Genomic DNA, 22,866 nt, shown 5'->3' with positions numbered 1-22,866 from the left:
ATGTACCCCAAGAACATTGTGAGGTGACAGTTTTTGTATTCAGCTGGACTCTTCTATTAAACAACAACCTTGGACAAAGCAAGAACAGTTAAATTTTCTCCATACTTTTTTTTCTTTCAGGTATTTGTTTATCTTATCTTTTATAAAATTCAGTCCTGTGACATTGTGGTCTTACTGCCTCGTGGACATATAAATGAATATATACTATTCAGTAGGATCCTGAAAGTCTGACCTCTTACAAAAAAGGAACTTGGTGAAAAATGTGTTACAATTTATTTTCTTTGTATTCTCTATTGTTTTCAATACTTTGTAAAATGATTTAGAAGATGAACCATTTCTTCAGAGTTTTTCTTTTTATCCTACTTTGATTTTTTTTTCTTTTTTTCTTTCATGTATTTCTGATGGATTTTGGCTTTAGTAAGATTATTTTGTGCCCTAGCACAATTAGTGATGCTCACTGAATATAAGAAATAGAAGGCAAACCCCCATAAGTCTGGGCAGCAGTTAGGCAGCTTTGAAAATTCTTAATTACTGGTTATCTGTTGCTGCGGAGCCAGCTAAGGGAACACAGACCAATGTTTTGTATTGGTTTCAACTAATCGGGCTATTGGTTTTGTTACAGTTTTTCTCTTGTCACAAAGTATTGGAAAATGTTTATTTAAACAAATGTATATTACAATCTCCAAAGCATTTCTTAATGATTTTAAAGCAAATCAAAATTTTGGCCTACACTATTTTACTGTTAACATTTTGGCTGTAATTAAATGTAGAAAAAATGGTTTAAGCTGGTAACATGCAACAAATCCTTGTGGAAAATTCTTGGCCAAGGGAGTGGTGTAACCTAAACATCAACAGATGTATGCAAAGGGGAGGAATAATAATATTAATCTTTCATACCCAAGCTAGATAAAGGTAATACATTTAAAAAAAAAGCAGCCAATCATTGGTGCATTATAAAGACTGTTAATATGAAAGCCAAGAGTAAAGTAGATGATTTCCCAAACTATTTCACAGTTAGATAGTAGGCTAATGAGTATGCTAATGAGTATGCTGGCATTGCCAACATCGAAGTATTTTGTAAGGTTTTAAATAATAGGGTTGCTGTCACGATTAAACTGAGAAGTTTTCTGTTTATTTTTTAAAAAGTTAACTATTAGTAGTAAGGTCTTTATCACAAGAGTAGTTTTTTTCCACAGGAGTAGGTCAATGGAAATATTCCTGTGATGAAAATTACTTGTGCATGTGATTGCATGGCAGGACCTTGAGATAATTAACTCTAAAATAATCTTGAAAATCTAATTATTTTTTCATCACACATGCTCTTAGTTCTGCTGATCTTGCATCATCAAAGTCAATGGGAGCATAACTACTCCCTCTGCACTTCACTCAACATTGACAATGAAAATAGATTAGTCAATTTCACCTCTTTATAGTTTCTGGTCAATCAAGTATATCAACTTAACAGTCAATAAGATGTATGAATTTTCATGCAATAATGGTATAATGTTTGAGTTGCAAATATTGTAAAGGAGTAGTCTAATCAAAATTTTTAAAAACTGTTTGAAACTTTTTAAAAAATTACATGAAAATATTATTAGGGGATTTTAATGCTTTTCATCTGTAACACTTACATGTTTTGCCTAAACTCATGTTTTGCTTTCAAATATTCAAAGCTTCCTATTTACCATGGTTATCTGTCTATGTGAAAGCATTTCCGTTATTCTGGGAAATGTAAAACTAAAATTCACCACTATCTGTTGTAATGAACAAAGACTAGGTAGGTGAGATAATATCTTTTATTGGACTAACTTTTGTTAGTGTAGAAGACAAGCTTTTGAGTTTCACAGAGCTTTTCCTTAGGGCTGGAGAAAAAAAACAGTGTCTTGAGCTAAATACAAGGTGGGACAGATTGTTAAGCATAAGGGTTTCACACATACTGTGGGAGACCACTTACAATGAAGTGGGCAATTCAGGGTTAGCAGGCAGAAGGGTGTATTGCAAATTACCGTAATGAGCATGAAGTCCGTGTCTGTTAAATCCATGAGTTTTTTTTATGTCCAGTAGAGTTAAGAATTTAAGTTCCCAGCCTTGTCTTTTGAAGGAGTTATGCAAATTTCCTTTGAGAATGAGGACTGAGCAGAAAACTGTCATCTGATAATGGTTAGGCAGGTGATGAGTTATGATTGCTGCTCCTGATTGGCTAAAATTTTGCACATCCTATTATGTTTGAAGTTTTTTTTTTTTACTCCACTGCTCAACCCAGCCTTATTGTTTGTCTCATATACCTGTTAGTCTTGTATTTTAAACTATAAGCTCCTTGAATCAGGGACTTTCATTTACTATATGCTTATACAGAACCCAGCACAATAGGCTCTGTTTTGGTTGAGTTTGTAGGCATTTGTCATAAATATAAAGGGAAGGGTAACCACCTTTCTGTATACAGTGCTATAAAATCCCTCCTGACCAGAGGCAACATCCTGTTACCTGTAAAGGGTTAAGACACTCAGCTAACCTGGCTGGCACCAGACCCAAAGACCAATAAGGGGACAAGATACTTTCAAATCTTGGGGTGGGGAGGGAAGGCTTTTGTTTGTGCTCTTTGTTTACCTGGTTGTTCTCTCTTGGGACTGAGAGAAGCCAGACAGAAATCCATCTTCTCCAACCCACCCTAATCCAAGACTCCAATATTGCAACCAGTATAGGTAAGCCAGGCAAGGCGGATTGGTTTATCTTTTGTTTTATGTGAATTTTCCCTGTGTTAAGAGGGAGGTTTATTCCTGTTTTCTGTAACTTTAAGGTTTTGCCCAGAGGGGGATCCTCTGTGCTTTGAATCTGAATACCCTGTAAAGTATTTTCCATCCTGATTTTACAGAGGTGATTTTTACCTTTCTTTTTTTTAATAAAATCCTTCTTTTAAGAACCTGACTGATTTTTCCATTGTTCCAAGTTTGGGTCTTTGATGATTTTGTAACCAATTGGTTAGGATATTAGTCTCAAGCCTCCCCAGGAAAGGGGGTGTAGGGCTTGGGGGGCTATTTTGGGGGAAGACGTCTCCAAGTGGTCTCTTTCCCTGTTCTTTGTTTAAAATGCTTGGTGGTGGCAGCATATTGTTCAAGGTCAAGGCAAGTTTGTACCTTGGGGAAGTTTTTAACCTAAGTTGGTAGAAATAAGCTTAGGTGGTCTTTCATGAGGGTCCCCACATCTGTACCCTAGAGTTCAGAGTGGGGAAGGAACCCTGACAGCATTACTGCAGTACAGATGTTCAATAATACTAATAATACAAATTTTTTTGAGAATAAGTAGACAAAACATGTTATGGCTCCAGATTCATTTTGTTCTCCTTTACTTCAGTAATTGGTCTGTATTGTAAACTTTATTTATTAAATTCAGTACTTCAGGAATTTGAAAGAAAATATTAAAAACAGAGTACCACATTGTGCTCTCCTGTGGAAAAATCCACTCAGGTCCCAGGAAACTTCACGTGGTGAACCTTTCAGAGTTTGTTCCAATCACTATTACCTCTATTGAGTCTTCTTCACAGGAAGCTAATGGCAACATGACTTGTGAGGCAGCTACACTGACAAGCAAGAGAAAGGAAGGCTTTTCATTTAACACTGAGGGTATGTCTGTGCTGCAATTAAACACCTGCAGCTGGGCCATGTCAACTGACTCGGGCTCACTGGGCTGTCTAATTGCTGTCTAGACTTTCAGGCTCGGGCTGGACCCTGGGCTCTGAGACCCTGCAAGAAGGGAGAGTCCCAGAGCCTGGCCCCCACTCCAAGCCTGAACATCTACACCGTAATTAGAAAGCCCCGTAGCTTGAACCCTGTACGCCTGTGTCAGCTGACATGGGCCAGCTGCAAGGGTTTAATTGCAGTGTAAACATACACAGATAGGCTAGTTTTCCTTACAGAAGTTACAGGGGGTTGTGAGCAGCATTCCCTGGCTTCCACAGATTTGTACTCCTAGTACTTTCTCCACAGAGCATCATTAACTCTTGCACAAAACATCTGCAGGGTCTGGAGGAAAGCATGCTGCAGAATGAAGCTGCTGCCTACACCTCCTCCTTCAGAATCCCAACCCAATGGAGTTGGTGGGGGGCTGAGGCAGAGGGGCTTCTAAGAGGTGTCTTTTGTTATTGTATTAATTTGCCTGAAAGGTATAAGGCATGGCAAGTCTTGAAGCTGCATTGTGATTATTTCTATATGTTGAATGTATGGTATGTAGTGAGAGAACAATATTAACAAGTCCTTCAAAAATTATTCTTGAGTGTTACATGAAAAAATGCTGACACTGGAAACAAATAGAAATAGAGGTGGCTTTTCAGATCGAGCCTGGGAGAAGACAATTTATGGTAGATGCAAGTAGAATAGAAACTGCTACAATATGCTTTTGAGAGTCAGGAAAAGATCATGTAGTTTATTGAAACGCTGCTTTTTTGGCAGTGTGAGAGCAAACCACAGGAATCAGAAATACCCAATAGGTTTTACACAGAGACATGCAGTTGTTAGAGTCTGCAATAATAGGTCAGATCAGTACTGTTAATGTTAGGAAAAGTATTTCTTTCCTACGGCTTTCCAGAAAGGGTAATGTCCGGCAAAGAGCCATAGTTTATTGCAAAGGAATTTGTAACAATTCAACTGAACAATGTGAATTGTTCACACAGAGTATCTTGTAACAGCCAAGCTTCAAACCCGCATCAGAATGAAGATTTATCTGGATGTCACAAAGGCTGATTTTTCAAGGAAAAGGCCCTGGTCCTGAACTTAAAGACTCTGGCTGAAAAGTAGCAAAGTACCAGCCCAGCAAAGTCTAATGGAAAATAACCCTCATCTGATGACTGAGATATTCTTAATCCAAGTTTTGACTGCTAATGCTTCAAAGGATAAACAATCAAAGCAAACAGATATTCCTCAGTTTACAGGAAGGCTGTAACAGGGAATTGATAAACCACCCTGGGAATCTGAATTACATTTTTACAAACTGACTCTGCAAACCTTTAACAACTCATGAGAATAATCCCAGTGAAGTAAATAGGACTGCTTGTATGAGTAATGGTTTACAAGCTCTAGTCCACAATTTTATATGGTGATTGCCACTAGAAAATTACTCAACACTTTTCCATGTAAATGTAACTCTCTAAATAAATGTCTCATATGGCAAAAGGCTTGACCAAACATGCAAAATCCATATATGGTAGAAGGTATAGGATCATTTATGAGTTATTCCAGTTCTGAAATTAGTTAATGAAAAACGTTTTTAAATACTGTAAAGAAAATGATTAAACTGTATCTATTTTATTTAATGAAGCAAACTGGATCTGACAGAGTTGAACTTCCTAGGTGCTTGGAATCCAGATCTAAGTTGTTGTTTTTAATTAAGCCCATCTCTGCTGAACGTTAGTTAGTTAGTGGGCATAATGCTGATTTTTCTTATTTAGTTTTCATCTAATCCAGAAGTCAGGATTTCTGAAATGATAATGCTGTTGGTGACTAGTCCACGTTCTCCAGTGATATGATGTCATTCCTTCAAATACTGTTTTGGAGGGAAGTATGTACAAGGCAGAAGATTATGAAAATATCCAAGATGGCAATGTCCAGTGATTCAGACAAACCTGCTCCGAAGGTCTCTGGTTTAGGGGTACAACTCTCTGTTTAGTGCATCTATCATTGTAGTTTGATTAGTTTGAGCCACTGATAGAAACGATGCTCTTTGTTAGTATGTTAGTTACCAAGAAAGAATAGCATAGAGAGAGCAGTTGCAAAGCAAAGGCAGCACCATAAACATAAATTTAAATGTTCATGTTTCAACATCCTCCTTTTGTCTATAAAAAGAGAAAGTTTGTGAAAAGAAGGTTTCAGAGTAACAGCATTTTCATCCATGAATCAAATGGTTAATCAAATGAGAGAATAATAAGTAGATACCTGTTCAGAAAGGCCCAAGGCAGTTCTAACTTGCACTCTGGCTGTTTAAGCAGGACTTAATTATGATATTTATTTTACAATTAGTCAAACAGCTATAATGCACATAGCAAGTTGTGCATATCATACTATTTAGCTGTTACTCAAATACAAACACTTTCTTAAAGAAGTACACATACATCCTCTAATTTGGTCATCTTTTGCATTGTGTTCAAGATTTCATACCTGTATCTATTATTCTTTTCTTAGGTTGGTGGAGTTTTGTGTTTTGAATTAATTCATAAAAATAGAGCTCTGGTGGTTGTCTTTATAATACAAGGCATAGTGTAGGAGTCACGTGACAGCTCTCTTTATTGCCAGCATTTGCGCTGGAGGCAGAGGATACAGGTGAGGAATGAGCAGCAGCCAAAATTCTGGATGGGAGCTCTTTTGTCGTCTGTTATAATTCTGGAGCACTGGTTGGGGTCTGTTAACTCAGTGTAGATTCTGAAGTCCTTTTGAGCTTTGGTCTTTATTCACCTGCATGTTTCTGTGCTCACCTGATATCTATAAAAGCGGCAATTCCTACTGGAGGTAGAAATGTTTCTAAGAAGGTGGATTCAGCACAGGTTTGGATTTACTATCAATGAGAATTTCTGTTTAGAGTTTGAAAAAGATAAAAGGAAAAGGATTGAAAAGGAAGTTTAGTGTAGTGTATTGTACCTCTCTATGATCTACATTCCTGACTCCTGTGCACCACCAGCAGGGTGGTTTATTTTCTACAACAAAACCCAGTAGTTCATCTTTAATGAACAAGGTACATGATATGTAATGGAGTTTACAGACTGCTCCTCATACCATATATATGAATTATTGCTCACCGCATATACGATGGACATATTTAGGGATAAATGATAATCAATATACACACCTTGTCTTCAGGTAATATGGCAATATTTTTTTTCTGTTGGGATGAAGGTATTACTAATGGTGCTCAGTTTATATACAACTTTCACAGTGAAATCATTAAATGTCCACACAGAGAATTTCTACCTGAACTAATTTCTACCTTTACATTTCATTTTAAACATGGCCTCAATTTACAAGGAACCAGAGTAACAGCCGTGTTAGTCTGTATTCGCAAAAAGAAAAGGAGTACTTGTGGCACCTTAGAGACTAACCAATTTATTTGAGCATGAGCTTTCGTGAGCTACAGCTCACTTCATCGGATGCATACTGTGGAAAGTGTAGAAGATCTTATTATATACACACAAAGCATGAAAAAATACCTCCTCCCACCCCACTCTCCTGCTGGTAATAGCTTATCTAAAGTGATCACTCTCCTTACAATGTGTATGATAATCAAGTTGGGCCATTTGTGCTGGAAATGGCCCAACTTGATTATCATACACATTGTAAGGAGAATGATCACTTTAGATAAGCTATTACCAGCAGGAGAGTGGGGTGGGAGGAGGTATTTTTTCATGCTTTGTGTGTATATAATAAGATCTTCTACACTTTCTACAGTATGCATCCGATGAAGTGAGCTGTAGCTCACGAAAGCTCATGCTCAAATAAATTGGTTAGTCTCTAAGGTGCCACAAGTACTCCTTTTCAATTTACAAGGAAATGGCTTTGTGATATAGATACACACACACACACGCACGCACACAGTATATTTGTGTCTCTGTACATGCATGCATATCTACACGTACTGTATAATCATGTATATATCCATACACACACATTTTTATAAGCACACGGTATGTCTTTCATTTTACAGTAACTTCATATTACTTATCTGTTTTTTCTCATTACGTATATCATGGATATTGAAATTCTCAGTTTAAGTGCAATAAGCCCATCTTATTTTGTATTCACCATACTAAGTGAACAGTAAAGAGCAGGTTCAGTCCTTTATAAAACCAGAAAGATTGAATTCAAAACTTCAGCTTTCCCAGGATGAATTATATTTGTGTACAGGAAGATGGAACTTCACAATTCAAGTGTGTTACCATATCTACTGGGGAAACGGTCCTTGTCCTAGCACTGTGGTATTTTAACAAGTTGCATGGTGCTTGTGCTACCTAACAGAGAAGCTGTCAAATCATAATAAACCTTCTGTTAATGTAGCCCCATGTTTATACAGAAAGTGGAATTAATTGGCATTGTACATTTAGTTTCTATAGTTGCTTCCCTTTGTTCTTTGTTTTCTTTTTATTACTTTTCTGATTTTATTAATAAACTAGCTGTCACCTTTCAAACTAATTCAACATATAATGATTGCTTGTTCTGTTTTGTTGTTTTCCAGCTCCCTCAGGCTCAAAAGGTAAACTACTTTCAATCAAATCTTAATCATTCAAAGAAATCTCCAACTCTTCATGTTTCCACAATGTTGTGAATATGGTACAGTGGCAATCAGTGAAATGGTTCACCATGTCAATGCTGCACTGAAATGGAGCAGCAAGTAACACAGCTGACATCAAAGCCGTGCATTGTGAGCAGCTGAATCACCTGCTGATAGCTGCAATTCAAACACAATGTAACAGCTAATTGAACAAAATGGACAAGCAGTGACCTGCTACTTGAGCACAACAGGGGAGCCATTTTGTCTGGAAAATAATAGGCAAACATCAAATTGACATGATTAGCCCAAGTGAACCATCCATGGGCCCTTGCGTTCTCTGCTGGAAGGGCAGTGAAACCCATGGCCTTTCACTGGTCCCCATTGTATTGTCTATCAAAAAGCCTCTTGATACATCTAACATAATTTGTCTAAGTAGATTTCATACAGTGTGCTCTTGTTCTTGTACAGCTTCCGCACTGATATGGTATGATACCAGAGTCACCATTGCATGTCAAGATATCACGATGATTGTGACAAAAACATATCGCTTGATGCCTGTTGCATCATTCTTGTATAGTTCACAAATATAATCAAAACTTCAAGAAAATACAATAATCACCAAATTTAGGATATTATTTTGTGGTTTGGGGGCAATATTATAAGGTCAAAGAGTTTTGCAGACTTACCTTGAATTGAAGTTCATAAAGCACTTTCAGTATGAAAAGTTATACATAGGTACTAAGTATTATTATTACTAATAATCTTGGGTGAAAAAAGCAAATCCAGTTCTAAATGAGAGATACAGAACAAATGCTCTTTCTAATGAAAAGTCTGTTCAGAACTAATGGACACCCAGAAGCCTGCAAATCTGTAAAAGATTGCTTAATGTGTTTGAATTTATGTCTGTATGATACCATATAAATTTGACATATCTTTGTTCAGGGATACCAAAAAATCACATTTCCAGCCCCCCAGGTAACATGCTGTCATGTGACACTGGGTTACATCTGCAGTCTGTTTTTATTCTCTGACAGTGATGGCAGAATACACAGTGGGCACCCAGTGTGACACATGGTGAAAAACAGGAAATACGTAATTTTTGAAAATTGATGGTTTAAAGAATACTTTGTTTTTAGCTTCCTGGATAAGTGGTAGGAATCAGCCTGCCTAACTTCAGCTACAGTACAGCCTTTTTTGTTTTCACCCATTTGTCTAAGAGTGTCTGTGAAATGTTTCTCTAACAATCTGAACACAGAAGAAAGAGAGGATACAAGAGGCTGGTTCATAAGTACATATCCCCTTCGAACTTTTAAAAATGTTTGGCAGATTGTGTCGTGATTTCGGGTCATGTGTCCTTATGTGCTACAATGTTGAAATATCAAATAATGTTCCACCACAAATTACTATTGTTCCAGATCAGTAAAAACTACACCTAGCTTACATACAAGACCTCAAAAGCCATTTTTCACTGTGTTACCCCAAAACAGATTATTGCAGAATTGAAGCCATCTGCATTTTTTGCTAGACTGTGCCCTACTTTCAGGGGAAGGGGGAGGGGGAAGAGGACAGTTAGAAATAATCCATGAGGGCTTTTGATATTTCACCTACCAGGTAAGAATATGGTATTTTTAAAATATAGCTTGGTTTACTTTAGAAAGATTATAGGCTTTACTGTGAGATATACTTGTTCCTCATTCTGTACTAGCTGTATAACTTGTGACAGTCCTTGCTAGTTCCTTAATATGCTCACAATGAGGCTTTATATTACTGATTTGTGTAGTAATATCATACCAGTCTTGCCCCCACTATCATGCTTCTTTCCCCCGTTCCCAGAATCACCTGATTCCAATCTCTCAGCTACTCTCTGGCACCTTTTGCTGCTCCCTCTTGCACTTTGCAGCACTCTGTACATAAAGGTTACCTTTTTGATTCAAAACGTATTGTTCATGCTGCTCCTCCCAAGCCTATCTCCTGCCGGTTCTTCCACTGGCTGAACCTCAGCAGATGCCTGGGATCATATCAGAATTCCTCTGGTACCCTCATTCTAATTTACCATGATGCAAATGGAAGCCTAATGGGTCAGTGGAGGGGTGCATCTGGATTTATGGTCAGCCTAAAGCTGCAAGATTAGTTTTTATGACTGACCAGCAGCTTGCTGCAGCTCTATATCAAGCAATGCAAAGTTGCTTGTTGGCTAAAGTAAGTCATGATTTCAGATGTAAATAAGGCTATGTGGGTAACTAATTTGGGTGCTTTCTTCCCATGACATGCAACACAAGAAATGTTTAATCTCCAGAAATTTTTTAGCAAATCAAGTCATGGTGAGCACATTCCATATCAGGGAAGCCCTTGCTGTTTGCAGGGTGAAGGGGAGCAGTACAGGACTGATGCACTTCTTTATGAATGACTTAGTCCCTAGTGCAAATGTTCTTCCATATGATGACGGAACTTGTACATTGTTTTTGTTGGAATCTGTGTATACTCTGTGAATGTTTTCTCTATAAACATTTCAAACAGTCGCCTCTCTCTAAACATGCTCACATTAATCTTTTGATGATCTAAAATAAAAATGTACCATCCAAGTTTACCTTTAGCATTTAATACCCATTGTAAGTCAGTTTATAAAATCTTTTGGGCTTTTTGGGTTTTTTTGCATGTAACAAATTTGGAGACAGTGAGTGTTTAGTCATTGCTCTGTAGCCCTTAACTACCCACTTTGAAGCTTGTTATATTTTATTTTGTCTGTGGGAATGAAATACAAATCAAAACCTAGTGTGTAAATTACTGTGCTATGCACTGTGGAACTAATTACTGTGAATTCAAAACTGGACTGGAGGTGACATGAAGTGGGTGCAGTTTAAATCAGCTATTTACTGTACCGTGGTATTTGTCTTTACAAAGATTTTTGTGGTTTTCCCTAAAATGAGAATGGAAAATACCACAAATACAGTAAGAAACTTAACTGCTGTAGGTAGTAAAGGTTCTGTTTTTAATATTGGCCAACGAAAACGGAGAAAGAGGTGTGGCTAGAATGATCCATCAGAGAACACTACAAAGAGTTGTGCAAATAACAATAATTTAAAATAAATCTGTAACTTAATCATTTTGCCAAGTTTCAAATGTTTTCAGTTATGGATTTGAAAAAATTCTTGGGCCAAATGTTTCTATGGAGGGGAAATGACATTTTTCTCAAATCCATAGTTAAAGTGAACCACAGCCTCCAACCAGTTTTGAACAGCACTTGATTCACTTGGGCTTTATAGAATAGCAAAAAGCTATTCCTCTTTAATAGCCCAACAGGGTGTTTTGTTTCCTGTTAGAAATAGCTTTCTTTCTTGAACAAACACAGTAGGGTTCAAGACCTATTGTCCTACTCCTGCTGTGATATTTTGTTCTACTTAACTTGTATGAAGACGCAGAAGTGTATAAATTAGACACAAAAATGCAGGTAGATAGTTATAAGAACACGTAAAAGTTTTTAAAAAATCATCTAGGGTTTTTTAATCTATTGTCACATAAAAGGAATTGTGTCTCCTTCAAATGTTTTTTTTTTTTTTTTAAATGTCTGGTGATGTTTGTTTCCCAAAGTTCCTGACAGCTTTCTTTTTTCTTTTTGTGTTATCCTTTAACTTGTGTAAGTAGAGTTTTGCCCTCTTTTATCTTGGTGCTATCGTGTTTCAGCAATTTTGGAGCATCATTTATCATTCCTCACCTCATTTACCTTTTTATACTTTGAAGTGTTGAAGCTGTCACTGGGAATAGAAAATTGAAAATTTGTAACGCTGCTATTTTCACTGAAATGAATGACTAGCAATTTTAGCATTTTTATTAAAATGATAAAAGTTAAATTGAATCAAATTAAGTACAAAAGAATCATTCAGTAAATATTTACATTTGACCCTGGTTTATTGTTAATTTGATTTTTGCCTTTTTCTAATTCTGCATGGGGGCTAATTGTTTTCACCTTTTATAATCTCAGATATATATATAGGAGGCACTATAGTGGGTCTGTAGTAAGTCTACATTGAGATTTGTACTTAAAACAAGAATAAATTGTTGAATTTAGTCTTCAACTTTACCACACATTCTTCAGGGGGTGATTAATTTTCAATAATATTTTTGTGGTCAGTGATTTAGTAACTTTGACTGAGTAAATATTTAAAAATTAGCTATTTTTGACATTCTCTCCATAGCTCCTGTCACTAAAGAACTATGATCTCTCCAGACTTCACACACAGAGATTTCCCTAACATCCCAGGTCACAATTTAAATGTAAACACAAAAGAGCTATTACCCTTTTCCATAATAGTCTATATAATACAACGAAAAAGCCAATGACACTGTCATGTTTCACTAGCTGCTTCTGTTCTCTGATGCTCCCAGCCTCTATCACTGTCTCTGCGCAGCACGTATAAGCAAGATAATCAAGGAGGAAGGCCGAGCCATAAGAGGATATGGAAGTTGGGGAGATATGGGGCTGCAGACTGGGGGGAAGGTTTAGGTCAAAGTAGGGCAGTTCCGGGGCTAGGGGTGGAGGGAAGGTGAGCGCCTCAGCGCCAAGGCCTCAGACTTTAAGTGTCTGCTATGGGGTTGCGGCCAGGTATGCCTGGGAACTGAGACAGTAGCATTTTGGGGAACCCTTCCAGCATGGATACTGGTAAGATAGTTTACTGAGCTCCTATGCCACCCCAGTTCCACCTCACTCAAGGCCTTCCAACACACTTCCATGATACCCTAGTCATGTTCCTATGCTTCCCTCACATGGCTGCTCAGAGCAGAGCTTCTCTTTCTTCCTCTCTAGGATCCCCTAAGTCAAGCTCCCCATCTTCCTACATATACAGGTCAAATTCCCATATGCTGCTCCCCACACTTCCCCACTCACTCCCATGCCCCCATATAGCCCATGTCCCCTGCAGAAGCCTGCTTCCCCCATAGTCCCTGTCCCACTATGCTATCCCCAGTCTTTCATTCCTGTTTTACTTTTGATATGTATCGCATTCATACCCAGTTTCACACCCTTAACTCCAATTTCATATTTTCCCCTCTAGAAATAGGATACTATAGACTTTTGGTACACACCTGCGTGTAGATAATTTCATTTAACCTTGTTGAAGTGAGAGTTCAAGTTATGTGTTTCATTGTGATGGTGAGGAATTGAATGGAGATATGGTTTCTTATATGTTGGGATTGAAAAGAATGTTATTGTAGAGCACATGAGTGTGTTTCGGTGCTAATACATGTGGGTCCATGTTGGTGTGAAGATGAATCTTGATTTCCTGAATTTTTAGTTGTTGTGTAAAAAAGGAATACACTTGAGCAGCCATCCGCACAACTGTTAATTTAACCAAGTTTTTCTTTGTATGGGATACCTATCAATGCATGCATATAGTTCATCTTCAATGTAAGGGTCTCCATTAGAAGGCTATGCCAACTGGTACAAAAATACTACAGTAAACTTCTTGTACAATAAGAGTGCACTTCAGCTGTAAGCAGGTATTCCTCTCAAACCCATTAAACCCTGTGCTCCTAGGAGTAGTCTTGTATAATAACAAGAGGCAAGTTATCTGATAATGATCATAAGCATCTCTTTAATTATAGTAATTGTTGCAAGAAATAATCCTTTTTGCCCTGTTATAAAAAGCTCTATAAAGTGGGAAATGAAAGCTGGATAGGAGCAGCATAGTATCAGTTAACTTCTGCTTATATTATCTTTTGCTTTGGGCTTTATGGATGTATTCTGTAAGTCATTTTAACAGAGAACAGATATTTTGTTGTTACAAGTCTAATAACTCATGTACATGAGTACAAGTAAAAGTCCCTCAAAAATCAAAACTCTTTGGAAAAGTGGGTGGAAAATATTCTGAAAATACTGTTGTAACTTATGGTTTCCTCAAAAAACAAGCTATAAATTCTGAAAAATACTAAACAAAGAGCAATACAGCTTTAAGATCTGATTTTTCCCTCCCCCGCTTCTGAGGTCTAATGATACTTTATTAAAAAAAAAACAGGATTACCCATTCAGAGTTTCTTTGCATTTAAATTATTTGTATATTGTTTACTTCATATTCTTTTAATCATTAATAATAATTAGGAAATGTACATGTCTTGTGAAATATAAAAATACCCCTTCAGAATAGCAGTTAAAATGAAACAGTACTGTGTATTCCTTTTGAAAAACAAAAGAACATATGAAAAAAATCTGGACTTTGTTATTGTCCTTAAGTTAATTGTTCTCACGTCCCAAAAGACAGGAACCCACCCCTCCATTTCTAGCATGCAGATTTATTATAACTGTTACACATAACACTTTAATGAGAATAATATGGTATCAGCAACAACTACAAACGGGTAGTTTTAGGTCAGAATTTGGGTCAAGACAGTGCATCCCTCCTTGGCTATACATACATAAGGAGAATGCACTGCTTAAGGTGCAGAGATCATTCCTAAACTCCTGCTACTGTATTGGAGACTCCTGATGGAAATGGGGCTAGGGAAGCTGTGACATTTTGGGGTCCATCCACACCAGTAAAGGGTTCCATCATCAACTGCGCTATAACTTCGGGGGGTCTTTGTTCTGCATAGCTATGGTTCAGTTCTGACATTTGCCTCCCCACAAGCATAAGGTCTCACCTTCATTCTCACCAACCTGTTTACACTTCTCAGGGTGACTCCAATAGCCCTTCCAAGTTCTTAATTACCAGACACTCAGAGTATTCCTTTCTGGTTCCCCCAAAGGTGTGAAACCAGCCCTCCAGTTATCAGCTCACTTAGGGCTGTTGGTTTCACCCTACAAAGTGTAACTAGGCTGGTGAGAGGGTGAGACCTTATTCTTGTGGGCAGGCTATTGATATCAGGGAATTGAACCATAGCTGCACAGCACAAAGGCCCTCTGAAGTTACAGGGCAGGTAGTGATGGGACTTGTTCCTGGCCTGGGTGGACCTCAAAATGTCACAGAGGCAAAGGAGAAAAAGAATGCGGCACTTAAAACTGTAAATCTAGTATGTATAAGGGGATTATTTCCCAGTCATAATGCTTTTGCTATAGTTAGATAGAACAAGTTCAGCCATTTATCTGAGGGAATAAGGCAGGGAAATTCTCCTCTCTAAACTCTGTGTCTTGGTTCTAAGCATTCAGTGACTTCTAAGCCAAGGAATGCATTTTTCATCCTTCCCCTTTTTAATTTTTGGGGCTTGTCTTATTATTTGCTAAGTATATTATGATACACTACTTAATTAGGGCCACAGCTTCAAGGCCCCTGTATAGCTTCCGCCTGCCCCCAATGCCACCATAAATATCTGGATTAGAAAAGCCTTCTAGGGGAAGCCAACTATCACTGGTTCTGCTTTATCCATAAGCTTCAAGGAGATTATTTTTATGTAGAAGTGATAAAATAACTTTAACATCCCCCCCCCAAGATCCACATAAAAAACAAAGATACATTTTTTCTGCAGTGGCCTTTTTAAATTATTCTGCTTTCCAACCATCATCCAAACTAGCCTAGCAATTATGGGACTAAAATATGCCTGAGATAGTTGGTCTATTGTAAAACTACCACATCTTTGTTTATGTGCTTTAGGATTAGGTATAGCAAACCAGTGTAAAATAAATAACAACCAATACTAAACTTCACCCAGAACTTTAAACAAACTGAACACAAATCCTGAAGTATATATTTTTCTTACTTTACCCCTATAAAATTCTTAGTTTCAGTCAGAAACTGAAACACTATGAGTTAAGCTAGAAATATGGTACAATATACCTGATCCAGCCAAAACCAAGAAATACTGAATGTCTTGTGAAATTTCCAGTGCCAGACATGAGAGAGTTTAAGATAAGCATCTAAATGTTTTGCCAGAAGAGGTCCTCCCAGTCTTTTAGGTTTGCCCATCACGACTTAAAGCAGAATCTAGATCTGTTCTCCCAATCAACTATTTCCATGATATGTGAACCATCTTTGTGTAGATATATGCACATTTCCCCTTTATTTAATGTCTTACTGAATCAAAATCCCAACCAGCTCTTCCTACACAGGATTTAAATGAAGGGTGATCCTTTTACCTTCTCAAGTATTATCAAATGACCACACACCAGAATGCCTCACAATTTCTAAGCTAATTGGCCATTGTAACAGAGTGGTGAGATTCTTCTCTTGACCTGCTCTTTTCGAAAATGTTAGAACACTCCTTAAAGATGCAGAAATTTGGCTGACTCATTGTGGCAGGTGTGACTTGTTAATTTTCCCTGTGATTTAAGTGAGATGGGAAGGGTCTGCTGGCAGGAGAGAAATAATGGAGTAAAGGGAGATCCTGGATGGAAACCAGGTTTGAGGAAGAAAACTGAAACCTGGTTTGAGAAGAAACTGAAACTGAGATTTGTTGTTGCTTTTGAGTTACTAATAAAGCCAAACCCCAGGAAGGATTTTGTTACTAATCCTGGGCCTGTGTGCTCTATTGAGGTTGAAGTAGGAACTCAGCCCATTCACATGTAATACCAAAACAGGAAAACTGAAGAAGTCCCAGAATAGCTGGCAGAACAGCAGCTGCAGCAACAGCAAACTCAGACTCCAGCCCTACCACAGGGGTCAAAAAAGGGTGCTCACTCACAATATAGGGCAAGTCCTCTTATTATGCTGTTCACATAGAAAACTGGGATGCAGGAAAAAAACCTTGCTCCTGCATACATTCCAACTAGTGAGAGAGATGTAGTGTGCCAGAAGTTAGGAGCTCCCGGACACCCAGCAGGTGTACTGTGACCATGCTACGAGAAGGGAAGATGGTATCCAGCCTAGTGGATTGCTCCATATTAATATGGGAGAGCTTAGTCAAAACCAAACCGCAGCTACTGAGGGCCAAACCCTTTCAGGTCAGTTTGTCTGTGGGGACTCAGACATATCCCTTGACTCATGTCTTCATGTGATGCAGCAGTCAGGCCAACTCTGATAGGGTATGTGCTTTTTACCCTGCCTAGTAGGACAGAGAAGGTCCTTGAAGTCTTCAGAATAGCTAGGCACAAGGAGGAAGCATAGGCTGAATGTTTATTTTTCATTTACCTATAAAATTGAACCCTCCGGAAAGGTTTTGATTTGGAGACTATCTCAGGATCTGTGCTCTGAGAACAGGGGATGGGGCTGAGTCTGTTCACACTCATCTCTCTTCCTTTAAAATAAAATCCTATGGGATATTTGGAATGTCTTCATCTTCCTGTCCGTTAATTTCTCTGTTAAGTAAGTGGGCATGCATAAATCGAAGGGAGTTTTCTAAATTATTACCGGAGACACCAAGTAGGGTACAGATGTTGCGATACATAATCAAAATAAATATGCCACAGAGCTATTTGATTTCTTTAAGTACTGCCTGGCGGTCATGGTGGTGGATCAAAAGGAGACTACAAACTTTGGGTCATTCCAGGAAATACTGTCCAACATTTTTCTTCTTATTACATTCTATGGTTACTGAACAAAACTGTCCCATGTTCTGGCAGATAAAGCAGCTTCTCAAATAAAACTTCTTAATGCAACTCTTAGCATAATAAAAGCCAGTGTTTTCTTTCAAACACTTGCATTTGACTGATGCCAGTGTATTGGGCTGCCCTATGGAGTCAGCTCTGTGTGTTTACAAATAAAATGTTGAAGTTTGCTGGTTTTTAAACGTATTTTATAATATTAGTGGAGAAACTACTGGTTATTTCAGCAGTGAGGGTGTTGTTTAGTTACACTGTGTGTTTTTTCGCATAAAGCAGTGGTTCCCAAACTTGTTCCGCTGCTTGTGCAGGGAAAGGCCCTGGCGGGCCAGGCCGGTTTGTTTACCTGCCACTTCCCTTGGCCCACGCCGCTTCCAGCAGCTCCCATTGGCCTGGAGTAGCGAACCGCGGCCACTGGGAGCCGCAATGGGCCAAACCTGCGGACGTGGCAGTTAAACAAACCGGCCCAGGCTGCCAGGGGCTTTCCCTGCACAAGCGGCGAAACAAGTTTGGGAACCACTGGCATAAAGCATAGAATCCTAAACATTCATAAACTTTTTAAAAATATTACCTTACTTCTTGGTACTTCACTAGAAACCTTTCTCTCTGCATCCTTTTGTTGTTCTTTCCCTTTAAAATTTCTCATGTCCTTCAGGAAAAGAGGTTTTTTTTATTCAGGAACTCCTTGTTATTCTGTGGACTTCAGGCTGCAGGTGAGGATATATTCTGCAGGGAAAGAGGAGTTTTAAAGTGCAGAACTCCCTTTTAGAGCCATATTTTGTATAAGCAGAGACTGATCCTGGACCATGTAAGATGCAGATGGCCTATGGCACCTGTGTGGAGCTCTGCTGAAGTCATACTCCAAATGGGTGCAAGAGTCTGTCAACAAGCTACACATGGCAGGATACAGGGATCAGATGCATGTAAATATTTCTTGCCCTCTTTCAAGGAAATCATTTGATCCCTATGATGCCTCAAGGAGGGCCAGAGCAGAGAATGTGTTCCTTTAATTATTTTTCTATAAATTGTTAGTAGTATCCTTCCATTTGACCTGTCACTTCAGGAAAGCAATGTTCACTTAGGGATCTCCTAAATCAAAATGATCCAGTAATTATTGTCCATTTGACTAATAATGAATTGAGTCCAGTATTAACTAAAGTCACTGACAGTGCCTTAAAAATAACTCTTGAATTTACAGCTTTTGTATACATCAGTTTCCGTCTATTTTCTTCTCTCCAGAATCAAGTAGTTTAGAAACAGAGGTGGAGCTCACATCCATTTCTGGAGCCAGTGAATACATTCTTTGTAAATGGAAGAAAATTATGAAAAGCTTATCAACTCTACCTTGGACACAGTTCTATTTTAACTGCTGCATAGCTGCCCTCACTATCAGCTAGAGCTGATCAAATATTATTCAATGGATAGTGTGTCAACTAAATTTTGCCACTGTTTATTAAAACAAAAAAGTATGCTGGAATTTCCAAAAGGACCTATGGTAGTTAGGCGTCCAATCCCCAGTTAAGGTCAATGGGATTTGAGTACCAAATGTCCAGAGGCCCCTTTGAAAGTTCCAGCTACCCTTTGGGAACAGCTGCAAAATCTGACAATTTTTTTACATTCAACCAGCTTTACTGATTACATGAATGACTCCGAAATTTGAGTTCTTGACCCCATTTCTCCTCATTTTACTGTTGTGGGGCTCTCAGCATCTTACACCCCGCTGATTTGCCTAACCTTCTAACTGTTCAAAAGCATTTAAGTAATGCTTGTTTTGTCACTTAATTTTATAGCTTAAATACTGTACTCTAAAATGGTTTTGAAAACACGTCAAAGCACATACCTGTCTTTCAGCTCACATATGTCTTCGTATCCTCAAGTGTTTGAGCTTGCCAGTGGAATTTGTGTTTTACTCATTGTTGACTATTTTTGTTTTCTTATATATTTTTTTATTTGTAATATACTTAGTTGAAGGAAATCAAAATGTAGTAATTCATATGCTATCAAATAATAAGAGAAAGAACGTTAATTTCATTCTGAGCCTATGTCTGTTAATTTACATAGTGCCCCAGGTCAAGAATAAGCATAGCACAGGGGTTTTCAAACTGTGGGGCGCATCTCCCTAAGGAGGCATGGAGGAATGTTCAGGGGGGTGAGCAGCAATGCTAGGTGACTCATGCCAGCTACACGTGTCAGGGCCCGGGCCATCCCTCTCGGGGGTGGGACGGGAGCGCCACCTCCACCATCTGATTCACCTCGGTGGCAATAGAAAATGGGTAGGCAAAATTGACCGTTAAACTGAGGTCAGACCATATATATAGCAGCTGGTTAAAATCATGTCATTTGGATGTCAGAGAGACAAGGTGGGTGAGGTATATCTTTCATTGGATCAACTTCTGTTGGTGAGAGAGACAAGCTTTCAAGCTACACAGAGCTCTTCTTCAGGTCATCCAACCCATCTTGTTTCGCTTATATCCTAGGATTGACATGGTTACAGTAACACTGCATACTTGTATTTCAGTCATTTCCAAGGATGCTCCGTTGTAGCTAACTGAAAATTACATTAGTAGATCAAAGATGAATACCATTCAACATAATTGTCTATAATAACTGAAATATTTTTTCCTCCTTTATATTTGTGACTAAGCTGCCATTAAAAGTCTGCATAAAAACATATTTGATCATGTTTTACGGTAAAAAAAAGACATTTGCCCATTTCAATTTGTTTCGCACATGACACATCTTAGGAATTGAAATTTCTTCAGAAATCTAAAAGAAAGTACAGATGTGTAGTTTTGTAATGGAAGTCTAAATGCTTTATTTATGTATTTATTAACATACCTACATACATAGCTTGTTTCTGAGCATGGGACGTGTTGATGGAGTTGGAAGTTCTCAGTTTGGTCTATATGATTGGAAAATGGATTTTGAAAATTTGACCATCTGAGTAGCTATTAGTAATCATACTGTCGTCTTTGAGTTTTTAAATAAATAGCATCATTTCAGTGAGGATGTAATTACATTTTGGTTTAAGAGTTGTTGATATCTAAATTCTTATATGTGTGACAAAGGAAGATATTTTAAATATGAATTTCTAATTAACTATTTGCTGCTACTTATAGTGCAAGATAAAGAACCCTAGCCTGTTCTGTAGGTATCAGTGATATATGTTGGTTCCAGTTATGATAAATGTAGGATGAAGTTTAGTTTAATTATTGATAAAAGAATACATCATTTTTACTTCTTACCAAGTTTGTTCGGACAATTAATGTTTTTCAGCAACCACGATACACTACTATTAATTTTATTACGAAAAGGGATTAAAAGACTTAACATCCATGCAAAATTCCTAGATCATGGCTTCCTTTGTAATTTACTTACCTGTTCCAGTGTTAATTGTGTCACAATGTGTGCTGATGGAAACACCCAGTGACTACCATTCTACTATTTCAAAGTATTTCCACCAAAAACATCATTGCCCAGGGAATCACCCAAGAAAAACTCTTCACAACCTAATGAATTTTCTGACACAAATATTCAACTTTAATACCGAAATAATATTTAGTATAAAATAAATTATGAAGGGTGAAACATGTAGCCTTTATAGGAAGGAGTGATTGCAGTCGATCTCCCAAAATGTCAGCCATCTTTGAGCCAATCATTTCCTGACCCAGAGATCATGGAAGTGGCCAGCAGCCCATCTGAAACCATCCACCCACCCAGAGCAAAGCAGTAAGCCTGGACCATAAGCATACGCTTCTAACCTCATAAAGAAGGTTACAACAACCACTGGGCAACCCGCAGCAGTCTCTACCAATGGATATCACTAATACAGGACATTGATTGACCCTATGCACCCTTAGTATATGTTTGGTGTTAAGGACCCCTTTCCCCAAAGCTTTCAGCCAAATTCTGGTCTGATTTCTCTCCCACCCCATTTTAAAGAACACCACCAGATAGATATCAGTTGCATAGTTGACTTCCCAGCAAACAAATTGTTCTCAGTTATCCCTTAAGCCTGAATTGGACTTCCACAGTAAACATATCCTAATGGATGCCTGACAAATACACACTGTCAGAGCTGAGTAACCCTGGGCAATCATCTAAAACCTCCAAGATGTCATCCCATAACTAGCGGAATGCTTTTTCATGTCTCTATTTACATTTGTTCTGGCCTTGTCTAATGTGACCCAAGGAGGCTCTCCTCCATACCCACCATTTCAGCATGCTAGACCATACTACTCTGGCTAAGGAGAATAAGTTCTTACACTGGTACAATCACACTTGACTCTAGCTACCAGCCCAGACCCCGGGTTCCCCCTTCTCTACTTAAATCATTCCTGACGTATAGGACAAGGATCACATTAGGTGCTAATAAGCATCTCTAAAAAAACAAAGCATGAGGTGATCCCATCTCCATGTTCCTGTGTGTGTCCTGTCTGGTATGAACCTTCTCAATCCTGAAACCCATTTGCATTCCCATTGAGTGGCTGGCAGCTTGGGAGAATGAAAGCCATACAACAAACTGGGAATTAAAAGAAATAAAATGTCAGAGATCTCAACAGTCAAATTTATTAGTTCCTAATGTGTCTCTTAAAATGACCTGGCCACCAATGACTGTGACGTCTATATTCTGAAAATCTGAACAGGCAATAGCCATGGCTGCTCCTATAGGAAAAGGATTGTGCTCAAAACAGGCTGGGTGTGGAAACTAAAAGGTGCCAAGTTTCTCCAAAATATGGCCCTGAACTGAAATTTAGTTCAAGAGGATGTGTCCCAATGTAGTAACAGCAACATGGGGATTGGATGGAGGTTTTGTATATAGTCCACACAACTGCAACTGGCCATGCAGCTTCCCTAGGTGTTTTCTCAGGATGATCAGCTCCCCTGCTCCCTCCTTTTGGAAAAATATATGCACAACTCAATCTACCTGAGCCCCACTGTCAAACCATCAGTCCTTATTGTACCTGGATGCTTGGTGCCCCTGATAGCTGGGATAACCTCACCTAATTTAAATGCACTCTCACCCCTTTCCCCCTCCCACCCCCCCCAAAAAAAACCTGCAGGGAAAATGCTGCTTTAATTAGTAACTTGCACTTCCCTTCATATGATGATGTTCAAGTCCCTCAAGCTCTGCAGGGTGACAGAGCGGTGCCAGTCCA

At 38.4% G+C, this 22,866-nt stretch overlaps 1 protein-coding gene across 4 annotated transcripts in view; it reads left to right on the top strand.

The window, feature by feature from the left end:
* CACNA2D3 (calcium voltage-gated channel auxiliary subunit alpha2delta 3) overlaps positions 1 to 22,866 on the top strand; it is a 728,899-nt gene that overhangs the window by 524,417 nt on the left and 181,616 nt on the right. For all 4 annotated transcript variants that reach the window (XR_014712447.1, XM_084634438.1, XM_084634437.1 and 1 more), the window contains exon 14: positions 8,212 to 8,229. Coding sequence is in view for 3 of the 4 variants with exons in the window: in XM_084634438.1 (XP_084490564.1) it covers positions 8,212 to 8,229 (18 nt within the window). In the remaining variant the exon portion in view is untranslated. The remainder of the gene's footprint in view (positions 1 to 8,211; positions 8,230 to 22,866) is intronic.

The sequence above is a fragment of the Lepidochelys olivacea genome (genome assembly GCF_965140295.1).
Source record: "Lepidochelys olivacea isolate rLepOli2 genome assembly, chromosome: 7".
Classification (NCBI taxonomy): Eukaryota; Metazoa; Chordata; order Testudines; family Cheloniidae; genus Lepidochelys; species Lepidochelys olivacea.
The sequence above is the reverse complement of the archived record's forward strand: the minus strand, read 5'-3'. Positions and strand labels throughout refer to the sequence as shown.